Here is an 11319-nt window from a genome sequence, read left to right as displayed (position 1 = left end):
ACCCCAGCACCTCCTTTCTCTAATTGGCACGTACCTTTTCCTTTTACACACCCACCTAAACATACAATAAATAAACAAATATTTACTTCCCTACCAAATATAAATACAACAAATATAAACCCATGAAAATCACCTAAATGAATAACCACAAGCTGTCTTTTAAAAATATCAAAATAAATGTTGATATGCTGTTCCACAAAAGTTAGTCACACTTACACCAGATTCACTCAGACCCACAGAATGCAAACAATATCTTTTCATACATTGTAAAACTGAATTCACATACCAAAGAGTATAATATACATATCAACTGCATGTAGTTATAAGAGACTTCAGTTCTTGAGTTAAGTTAATCTGTCATCTTTAATTTCACAAATCTGTATGCCTAAAACAAAGTTGGCTTTAAGCACACAAGCGAACACACATACTTACACATGCATATGCTAACAACGAAATGGAGTCAGAGAGCAGATGAAGCGACAACCATAGGAAGAGTAGTGGCCACCTATACTCCAGCCACCTGAAATTATAACAAACAAAAACCGTTAACTGGAAGAGACGTTTCCTTTGTATCTGAAATAAACTTCATAATAATACTCCCCCATAACGTAAAAATAATTAGAGCTGTTCCAATTCCAATACCAATAGGGTCAGATGAGTTATTGTTTATTCTTGCAATAAATTGAAAAAATGTATGAACCAGATACAACAAATAGCAAGATACTAGATATATCTGCAACAAATTGCAGCGCACATGTCATGATTCGAGATTCTGTGTCCTCTTGTTGTATTTTGATTTGTGTCTCTTCTTAAGTTCTCCTCTGAGTTTTCCCCTCTGTGCTTCCCCTCATTACTTTACCTGTCCATTTACCTCCCCACTCTCCTCACCTGTTCCTCATCCTCTCAGTAGTGTGTCTGTATTTAGTCTTTGTTCTGCCTGCACTCCTTGTCAGTTCGTTTTGTAATGTCCTTTATTTTGTTCCTGCCGTCATCCGTCAGCCTAGTCAGTCTCATGTTCTGCTTGTGTCCCTCCAGTTTCTCCTTGTAGTATGTTTATTATTTTGGCTTTTGGTTTTCCCCTGTTTTGTACTTTGCTTTTGTTGCTACTTTGCTTTTTGTCCCCTTTGACTAGCTTTTGTGTTCAGCTCCCTTTGTTTTTTGTACTCATTCAGCTTTTTGTAAATTAAAGCTAGCCTTTTGTTTCCCCCTATCCTGCCTCTCGTGTATGGTCTGGTCCCTAATTATAACCTTAACCCTGACAGCATAGACGATATGAACAAGAGATTTAATAGCCGATGTATGGTCATTATATTTTGAAAAACATTCTTAAATAAAATTACAGTATATTATCAGGAATTATAAAAGAAAGGCTACTGTGATTTTGGACACAGTCTGTCTTGATATGAATGGTATTTATCAAGTCTATCCTGAATGTGTCTGCCAGTACTGATCTGTAAGCAATGGCATCAGCCATCAATGGACAGACTGTGTGATTTACGTCCCTTCAAGCGAAATGTGTTTGTCTCTGTTTAATTACTTCTTTATTACTGTGAAGGAATAGGCCGCACATGGTTCCCAGCACACAGCATAACTTCACTCGTATTTTCCATCATAAGCACAACATGATAATATTCTACACAGTTTGTTCAAATTTGCAACCGGTGTGTCACTCCATTCAATTTCATATTAGCTGATTGTGTTCCTTATTGAAAAAAAAATGTAAAAAAATCTCTGTAGCTCTCTTGCTGTCCAAAACCTACCAAAGACATATCAGCGAGCCACGCAGATGCACTAGATGACATGTACCTTCATTAACATGAACACACACTGTCTTGCTGCCACAGATACTCACTAGAGTACCCAATGTGGATTAATCTACTGCTGAAAATAGTCCCCGATAAGTGCACTATTCATGTGTCTTTAGTAGGAAACAATGGGCCTGGGTGCCACAGACAGGGAAGAGAAGAATGTTCTTCAAATGAATGAAACAAAAAAACATTGTTCGGCTCTTGTCATAAGATTTGTTAGCAATAGGAGAAATAAAGTACAGAATATTTGTGTCATAACCATGGAGACATGTTGGTTGTGGTAACTTGGACAAAATAGCAGTGTGGACCTCTCTGTATCAGGATAAAACCAGGCAACCATTGCTGATTAGAGTCATTGCTGAAATGTTTCACATAGACCAGGCATGGGCAAACTACGGCCCGGGGGCCACATGCGGCCCGTTAAACGTTTTAATCCGGCCCGCCGAACTTGAAAAAATTAAATGAATAAACCTTGTTAATGTTTTATTTTCCCTGCAATTCTGATGTTTTCCCACTAGATGGCGCACTCTAGAGACACTGGCTTTGTTGAGGTGAAACGTAGGCCTATTACTCCACGTTTGCACTTTACCCTCTGACCCATCAACCCTTCTTTAATGATGAGTGGACCTAAGAAAAGGAAATTGGACAAAGAATGTCGAGTGTTCAATAAGGAGTGGATAACTAAATATTTTTTCACCGAACACCGATCATCTGTGGTTTGCCTGATATGCCAAGAAACTGTGGCGGTTTTTAAAGAGTATAACATTAGCCGTCACTTTGCCACAAAGCATGTTAACTATGCTAGCAACCTGTCAACAAAAGAACGAGAAGCTGCTGCTCAGAAGTTGGCAGCTAATTTAAAGGCTCAACAAAGTTTTTTTCACCGTCAAACTGCCATTCAAGAGTCAAGTACCAAGGCCAGTTTTATGCTTTCATTCAAAATAGCAAAGGCCAGCAAACCTCTGTCTGAGGGCGAGTTTTTAAAAGAATGTATGGTGGAGACAGCAGGTATTTTGTGCCCGGAGAGCAAAGACAAATTTGAGAAAATCAGTTTATCACGGAGGACAGTGACTCGCCGTGTGGAAGTAATAGATGAAGATATCACCAGTGGCTTAAATAAAAAAGCGGAGTCATTCCATTATATTCTTTAGCACTGGATGAAAGCAGCAATGTCAAAGACACTGCTCAGCTCCTCATTTTTATCCAAGGTATCAACGACACTTTTGAAATAACGGAGGAGTTTTTGACAATGGAGTCTCTGAAAGGACAAACACGGGGAGAGGACTTGTTTGACCGGGTGTCTGCTGTCATCAAAAATGTGAAGCTTCCTTGGAGTAAGCTTGTCAACGTCACCACAGATGGATCTCTGAATTTAACGGGGAAAAACGTTGGCCTGCTGAGGAGAATCCAGAATAAAGTGAAAGATGAAAACCCTGACCAGGATGTCATTTTCCTCCACTGCATCATCCACCAGGAATCTCTATGTAAATCGGTGTTACAGCTGAATCATGCTGTGAATCCTGTCGTGAAACTCGTCAACTTCATACGCGCAAGGGGACTTCAGCACCGTCAGTTCATTGTGTTCCTGGAGGAAACTGATGCGGATCACCAGGACCTGCTTTATCACTCCCGTGTCCGCTGGTTGAGTTTGGGCAAAGTGTTTCAACGCGTGTGGGAGCTCAAAGAGGAGATTGGCGTGTTTTTGGAGCGACTGGGGAAGGCTCATGAGTTCCCTGAGCTGAGCAACAAGAGCTGGATTTGTGACTTTGCGTTTGCTACGGACGTATTTTCACACCTGAATGAGCTCAACATGAAACTGCAGGGGAAGGATCAGTTTGTGCACGACATGTAAGCCTTCAAATCCAAGCTGGCTTTATTCTCCAGGCAAATTTTGAACAAGTCATTCACTAATTTTCCTACACTAGCCACGCTGAAAGAGGGAGGATACTGGATGCGCTGCACGGAGAATTCTGCCGTCGGTTTTCGGATTTCGACAAAATTGACAAGTCACTTCAGTTGGTGGCCTGTCCTCTGTCACAAGACCCCGAACAGCTCCAGAGGAGCTGCAGCTCGAACTGATCGACCTTCAGTCCGACCCTGTCTTAAAAGAGAAGTTCAACTCTCTGAAACTAAATGACTTCTATGCTTCACTCAATGCAGCCGCGTTTCCAATACTCCAGCGGACAGCGCAGACGATGCTGTCCGCTGTCTCGACCTACGTGTGTGAACAGACCTTCAGCGTCATGAACATCAACAAAGCCAGCCACAGATCCAAGTTAACAGACCAACACCTCAGATCCATTCTGAGACTCGCCACAACAAAACTAACTCCAGACTTTGATGCGCTGGCTAAAAAAGGAGACCAACAACACTGTTTCCATTAAAATTAAAAGTGTCTCCGTGATGCGCACATTCTCAAAATAAACAGTGCGCGCAGATCAAATATAACGCAGCTCCACAGACTGACTTGCTGGCACTGTTTCGTCCTTGCACTGGTCGTTGTTGACTTTTTGCACCGGGGAAACAAATTGAATAGAAGGAGCAGGACAAGTACATCTGCATCTCCTACCGTTTTTGAAAAAAAAAAAAAGACAGTCAGGAGGAGAGTGATGGTGATATCCAGAAAGGATAACAGAACTTTCAGTGCTTTAAAATAGAAATGGTTAGTAGTAAAAAAAAATTTCAGTGTTTTAAGACTCATTCCAAAGTCAGATATTTTGTTGTAATGCTTTTCTTCATTTTCATTTGAAATTAAAGCACCTGTTTTCTCCATATCCCAAGATTTGTATTTTTTCTCCAATGAGGTGGGGTTACCAAAGCACTCCATCCATCTGCTCCTGGTCCGGCCCCTTTGTCAAATGTTAGAACCCATTGTGGCCCACGAATCAAAAAGTTTGCCCACCCCTGGGCTAGCAGCTAGCTACACACGAACATCCACAGATTCCGATTCCGCTTTGTTGTCCTCACATATCCGAACCTCCTCAGACCGGAGCAGACTGGGTCCGGACTTGTTTAGTCTCATTAATCCACAACAGTCAGTTTAGATACACAGAAGGACCGAACTGCCAGCAAAATACCGGTCCTTCTCGCGCTGCTGCAGGTATAAATCTGCTTGTTTGTTAAGGTATGTCGTGGGCTTAAGCTCTGCAGTGTTTGGCCATAGACATATGTTTGGCTCTGGTGCGCACGTGACTATGGTGGCTAATGTTGACAATACTAGCGGAACTGGTAAATCATTTATGAAACAATCATAAAATTAATATATATATATAGTGTGTGTGTGTGTGTGTGTGTGTCCGGCCTTTTGACGCATATCCGCATTGGCCTTTTTTTTTAATCCGACGGCCGAAATGAGATCAATTTAAAACTGGGTTATTTTGGCTGTACTGCAGCCCAGCCTCTCTGTCTGCTGCCCCTACTCTGTCTCCAGCATTGTCCCACCCACAGCACCATCTGATTGGTTACAGGCAGAGCGGGTAACAGTTGTGAAAGCTGTGCATGCACAGTGCTCACACACACAGCAGAAAGGAGAAAAAGTTTAGCCACCACGTAAAACTGGATTCATAGCCCGGTATTTTTCCTAGGGGCTTGGTTCCGAAGGTAAGCTAAGGCAGCAGACTCTCCCGAAATTGTAATAAACATCCCAGTCCTCTACAACTCACAACTACTAGCACTGTCACAGAGATCACCACAACGGACAGATACAAAGAGCAGAGTTTGGTGCAAAAACTCAATTTACTGAGCTTGAAATTCAACGTGTCCCCTAATATGGAGCACAGCTTACAATGTCTGCTGTGAAGAATCTAGGAAATGATGGGATATTTGTTGGCAGACACAAGCTACAGCTCTCACGTTTCACATCCCTCTGTTACATAATGAGGGCGGGACTAAACACATGTTATCATACTATTAATTTACTCATAAACAGTGGAGATTTTACATACAGGAGGCTTGGAATGCATGCTATGTATTGCCCAGTCTACATGTGCTGACACTGGCAATGTGGATTCTCTGTATAGCCAGGAATGAGAGGGAAACTCCTCTTCACATGAATAACTTGAGGATCTTGGGCTTGAACAACTGCATCTTGCTAGGGTCCATCATCTTCACACTCTCCTGGGCCCCCAGGATAGCATGGTGGGCATCATCAAACAGCTCTTTACCAATGGCGGCCTCAACTCTGTCCCGCCAGGCGCTCAGCTTGGGTCTCCCCTCAAACACATCCAGGCCAGCGCCGACAGGCTGTCAGTGAGAGAGGCACAGAGGAGCAAGACTGTCAGTGTCGAGACAACGCTTCGCCTTTCTCTGTAACTATGGACTAATATCATAGGTATTAATGTTAAAGGGGATTCTATCAGTACCAGTCCCTTTTGTATAAAGTAAATACCATCTACATCACAGGAGATCATTTATCAAAACCTGGGTCAGTGTTTTTGATTCTGCAATTCAATCAGTTTTTCTACATTTCAGACAGCCACTGCTATCACTTAGATTCTTTCATTACCTGTCAATACCAGAGGCAGTGTTCCGTCTTTCATACATATTAGTTAGTGCTCATTCTGTTCTAAGAGTGAATCTCTGAGAAAATACAAACAGTAAATCATAAATTGAACCTTGGTTGCTTGTCTGAGTTTTTCTATAATATTCCAACATGTTTATACTTTTAGAATAAAACAAAATTTTCCTCACTATACCAGCTCTATACTGTCATAATGTAAAGTAATCATCTTAACAATGTCACATCGTGGTGAGGTTTGTCCTGTCTTGGGGTTTTGTCTTGTGAATTTCATGTTTTATTTTGAAAATAACTCTCCTCTTGTTTCGGGTCACTTGCCCTTCCTCTTGTGTCCCTGGTCATCCCTAATCCTTGATTGTATTCACCTGTGTTCCCCTCCCCCATGTGTATAAAGTCTTTGTCTTCCCCTGTCTGCGTTGCCAAAGTATTTCGTCGTCCTGTCGTCTACTGAAACCCTGTTCCACAGTCTTGAATTTCTGATCTCATTAAGTATTGCCTTGTTTTGTTTTTCTGTATTTGACCTCTTTAGAAGAGTGATTTTGAGTTTGTACTTCTCTGGTTAGGATTTTGATCTTCAGTTTAGCGTTTGTTTATAGCCTTTTGTTTTCCTCCTTCTGGAGCGCCTTTTGTTGCACTTTTTTGAATATAGTGAGAGTAGTTAAGTTTCATAGCCTGCATGCTTTCCTCTTCGGAGTGTTTTTGTTCAATTAGTTTTTATATTCTAGAATTTCATCACAGAGTAGATTTTCCTCCTACGGGAGCGTTTTCAGTTTCTTGTGTGTTTCATATCTTGTTCGTCTTGTCTGTCCCTCAGAGTTTCATAGACTTTTGTTTGTCATTCGCTCTGAAGAGTTGCAAATCAGAATAATAATACCTGACATTACTTCTGCCATTTCTGCCTCTGAGTCCTCTCTTTTGTCCAAGTCTTACAAACAATACATTAAGGTTCAATACAATAGGTGTTTGTTTTTGTCTATGGTCCACTGTTAAGTTTCAGTTTTGGTGCTCTGAGTGAAAAAGTTGGGCACCTCTGCATTAGAATGAAGATAACTGCTGCTCCGATAAAAATATCTGTTTTGAGAGGTAGCCTGGGTGTTTGGCGAACTGTAAGTGCAATGGACATAACTGATAATTTGAGGGTCATGTGCATTTGATAAACCCCTGATAATATCAGCCCATTAGCTATCATCTAGCTATTAGCTATGATTAGCTATCAGCTATCAGCTTTTCCTGCTAAAACCTAGTATAATTATATCATCTTCTAAAAACCTGCAATTGGACGACCCCTGAAATCAACCACTGTTATCCCTGTAAATGCAGTGTAAGAATGACAAACTTTACAGGCTTAACAACAGGGGCTGGTACAAGGGCCGGAGCTTAGCGAGGGTAGCCGCAACGAGCACTATAATCTAAAACTGTACTGAACTGTAGTTCCTTTGACTACTGATCAGATTGTGTTTGTAGGACCAAGCTAAAACGAGGGTCTGCCTCAGTCATTGTTTCTTTCAGTAGGAGTAGGCAGCTGTTTCAATAATCTAGGGACACGAGTTGAACATTAACAACAGCAATTAACTCTGTGCAGCACATCAGTTGAATTCTCTGTACTGGCCCTTTGCTAAACTGCATTGAAATGAAATTCAAATCAAAAAGCTGGTGAGATTGAGATAGAAACTGTGACATTGAACTATTGATGAACTGTTAAAACTTGATCATTGATTCAGTCTGTAGTTCTACTGCACTATATATGCTTTGTAACTGTGGACCCAAATATCACATGACAGTCATGATGTTGTTTGGATATGTATAGCATAAGGATCTATTGTTCTCTGATAAGCTTACTATGAACTCACTGGCCACGTGTTCACCATTCAGTTAATGTGAAACTTAATACTTGCTAAAAAGCAGAAGGCCAATCATGTTCAGTTTCTGTGTTTGTGGAATGATTAGAAAGGATGAGTTATTATTTTGATCTTTGTAGCCACTCCTTATGACTTCTTGTGATAAGGCTTTTTGTCTCCTGTATTGCAATTACAATAAATCTACTTGTACTTTAGCCCTTTTGAATTCTTTGTGTGTTTTTCCAAAAGACAAAAATAGAAATAATGTGTTTAGACAGTTAACACAATCATGCATTTATATATTTTATAATGTAGGTATAATTGTGTTTGTTTACTGTCTGATGTAAATAACATTATTTCTATAATAATAATTGTTGGAAAAATGCATACTGCACCTGTATGATCTCCACAATGGCGACCAGGTCAGCCAGTGACATGTGGTCTCCTGCAATGAAGGGCCTGTCCTGAAGGAACTTTTCTTCTATGAGTTTCAGTGAGCCATTCAGATCCTCTAAGGCTGCATCCAGCTTCTCCTGAGGGACTTCCACACCCATGACTTTAGGAATCAAAAGCTACAGCCCAAACACAATGAATTCCATTTGAGTCTCAAGGAAATGCAGATGAAATAACATACTATTCAACTCTGTCAATGAACTTATTGTTGACATAAACTCATTCACTTGGAACATTACAATCACAAGTCTTCACACCAACAGTATCCTCACAGGTTCAGTGACACATGACACACAATCACAAGTCTGTCACAGGTCATTCAAAGAATGTATTGTACTGAGGCTTTTGGCCTCCTGTTACTGATGTCACACTGATAGTGTCAACAGAAAATGAAATAAGATACAAAAGGAATGTTTAAATGCACAAGAATGAAAGCAGCAGGAAGTCTCTGTCAAAGGCACTAACTGACAACAACACAGGCCTGGTGTTTCCCTTCCTGTTGACATCACTCCTTGGTCTGTGACTGGAGAAAGGTTGGAAGTAAAAGCCTGCATTTTAACAAGGAAGACACCATGACAGGTGTCAGTGAACCTACCCTGAGCCAGAACATCTTGGATCCATGCATACGGATAGCCATGTGTTGCCATGACAGATACTCGTCAACACGAGCACGGTGCTGAAGGTCAGCTGGGTACCAGAAGTCTGGAGTCTTAAACTTCTGCACCATATACAGCATGATGGCGATGCTGCAGAGCAGAGGAAAACATTGTAAATGACTACCACACACAGGGACTTATTTATAAAATATATACCAGGTTATTACTGTTTAAAGCTACTACAAGTAGCATTCCTTTTGTGTTGATTCTGGTTGATGAAAACAACAGGGAAACAAAGTAAACTATGCTTTCATACCATAGCACCAGACTACAGAGCAGCTTCTTTCCTCAATTCAGCACTCCACCATAATAAAATTGTTTTAATTTTATGATAATATTCAATCTGGGTAAGTCTGACCAATTAGCAATTACTACAAAGAAACAGATATAATAATAGTAATAATCTCCTCAATCATGGTCGTAAAGTTAATAGTTTAAATGTCTATATCGAAGAACATTTGAATAATCACCTTTCAGTCAGGCAGAAGTCTCCATCTCGCATAGCAGGAACTTTTCTTATCATGCTGATCTTCCCAAACTCTTCCTCATAATGTTCACCTGAAAACAACACACACGCTGGGTCAAGTCAGCAGCAGCAAAGAGACTTTAGCCTGGAAGTATCTATATTTATTCCAGTCCACTCGGCCAGTCTGTCCTCTGTAACCTGTCCACTTGGCCTGTCTGTCCCCTGTAACCAGTCCACTCCACCTGTCTGTTCCCTGTAACCTGTCCACTCGGCCTGATTAGTATCTATCCAGATCCAGGAATCACCTGTTGCTGAGTCCTGTTTAGTGTGCTTGATTTAGGTGACTGAGTGATTTGGGTGATAAATGATGGTCGATGCCACTATAATGTTATACTGTTGTGTCGGTCGCAAACGTGTTCAAACAAACAAATCTTTTAAGTGAATGAAGTGAACGGAATCACTTCATGAACTGATTCGCTCCTCTCTCAGTTCAGTTGAGCTCAGCCGCGATCATGTCAGCCGGGAGTGGAACTGCCGACACTCAGAGAACTGTAAGGACGTGATGCACGTTCACGCTGTGATTCGTTTATGATTCGCAAACCTACTGCACACAGAAAACTGTCGCTGTGATTCTCGTTCACGTACTGTGCTGACAGTGGCGCTCTGTCACTCACTCACTTATGGCAGAGGAGTTGATGAATGTTCAGTAACCGTACTGCTAAAATTAGCGCTGTGTTGCTAACATCCGTGTAGCATCACGTTAAGTGATTTTACTGTGCACAGAGGACACTTTAACCGTGTAATAATTTGAGTGCATGTATAACCACTCAAAGCAGCGATTTGAGTGGTTACACATGCAGCGCTGCGTCTGCCGCGAATGATTGTGTCCGCGAACGCACCGTCCCTCAGTAAGTGAACGTGAACCCGAGGGCTGAATCATGAACTGAATGACGGATCGTTTGACTGCTTATCAGTTCAGGGAGTTGGAGAGCATTGAAGAATTCGGTGAACGAATCCTTTGAACGAATCATTTTAATGAACGGATTCTCGAGATTCAGTACAGTAAAAAGAATTGCCATTCCCATCACTGTAACAGTATCCAGTTACACTACTGCTTACCATGGAAAAATCTGACGTCATCTTTGATTTCTATTGCACTGTTTTTGTCGTGTTTACTAACTGTGAGCTCAGCCTTGTCCCTAAACACAACGTGGCACAGCGGTGTTCGCAGGAGGAACTGCTCTCTGAAGCAGCAAGAAAACATTGACAAAGAAGACTGCAGCTCTCCTCCGTCCCCGCCAACCTGGAAAAGGACACGAAGTTTTCTTCGTCCGTGTGTGAACTTAAACTCACCAGTTAACAGGGAAATGTTTTTGAATTCAAAAGGAATGTTGTTTTTCTTGGCGAAGATATAAACTGAGCGGCAGGGCTGAGAGAAAAGGTCCAAGTACAGCTCCAGCGACATTATTGGTTCTGAACAGAGAGCAGGGATCTTCTCGTTAGTCGTCTTTCTGATTGAACTGGTTCTTCTTCCAGGCTACTTGACGCTTAAAGCACCGAAGATCCCTTTATCCGACTGAGA

The 11319-nt window shown here is 41.4% G+C and overlaps 1 protein-coding gene across 1 annotated transcript; it reads right to left on the bottom strand.

The window, feature by feature from the left end:
* Positions 1-5524: 5524 nt before the first annotated feature.
* On the bottom strand, positions 5525-11319 carry gstt1b (glutathione S-transferase theta 1b). Its single transcript, XM_037103979.1, has 5 exons — positions 11091-11319; positions 9742-9829; positions 9211-9361; positions 8558-8734; positions 5525-6050 (listed from the first exon to the last, which is right to left on the bottom strand). Exons 1-5 carry the CDS (start codon positions 11200-11202, stop codon positions 5853-5855), a joined length of 726 nt encoding a protein of 241 aa, XP_036959874.1. The 5' UTR covers positions 11203-11319; the 3' UTR covers positions 5525-5852.

This window comes from Acanthopagrus latus, chromosome 1, assembly GCF_904848185.1.
Source record: "Acanthopagrus latus isolate v.2019 chromosome 1, fAcaLat1.1, whole genome shotgun sequence".
In the NCBI taxonomy this organism is placed as follows: domain Eukaryota; kingdom Metazoa; phylum Chordata; class Actinopteri; order Spariformes; family Sparidae; genus Acanthopagrus; species Acanthopagrus latus.
The sequence above is the reverse complement of the archived record's forward strand: the minus strand, read 5'-3'. Positions and strand labels throughout refer to the sequence as shown.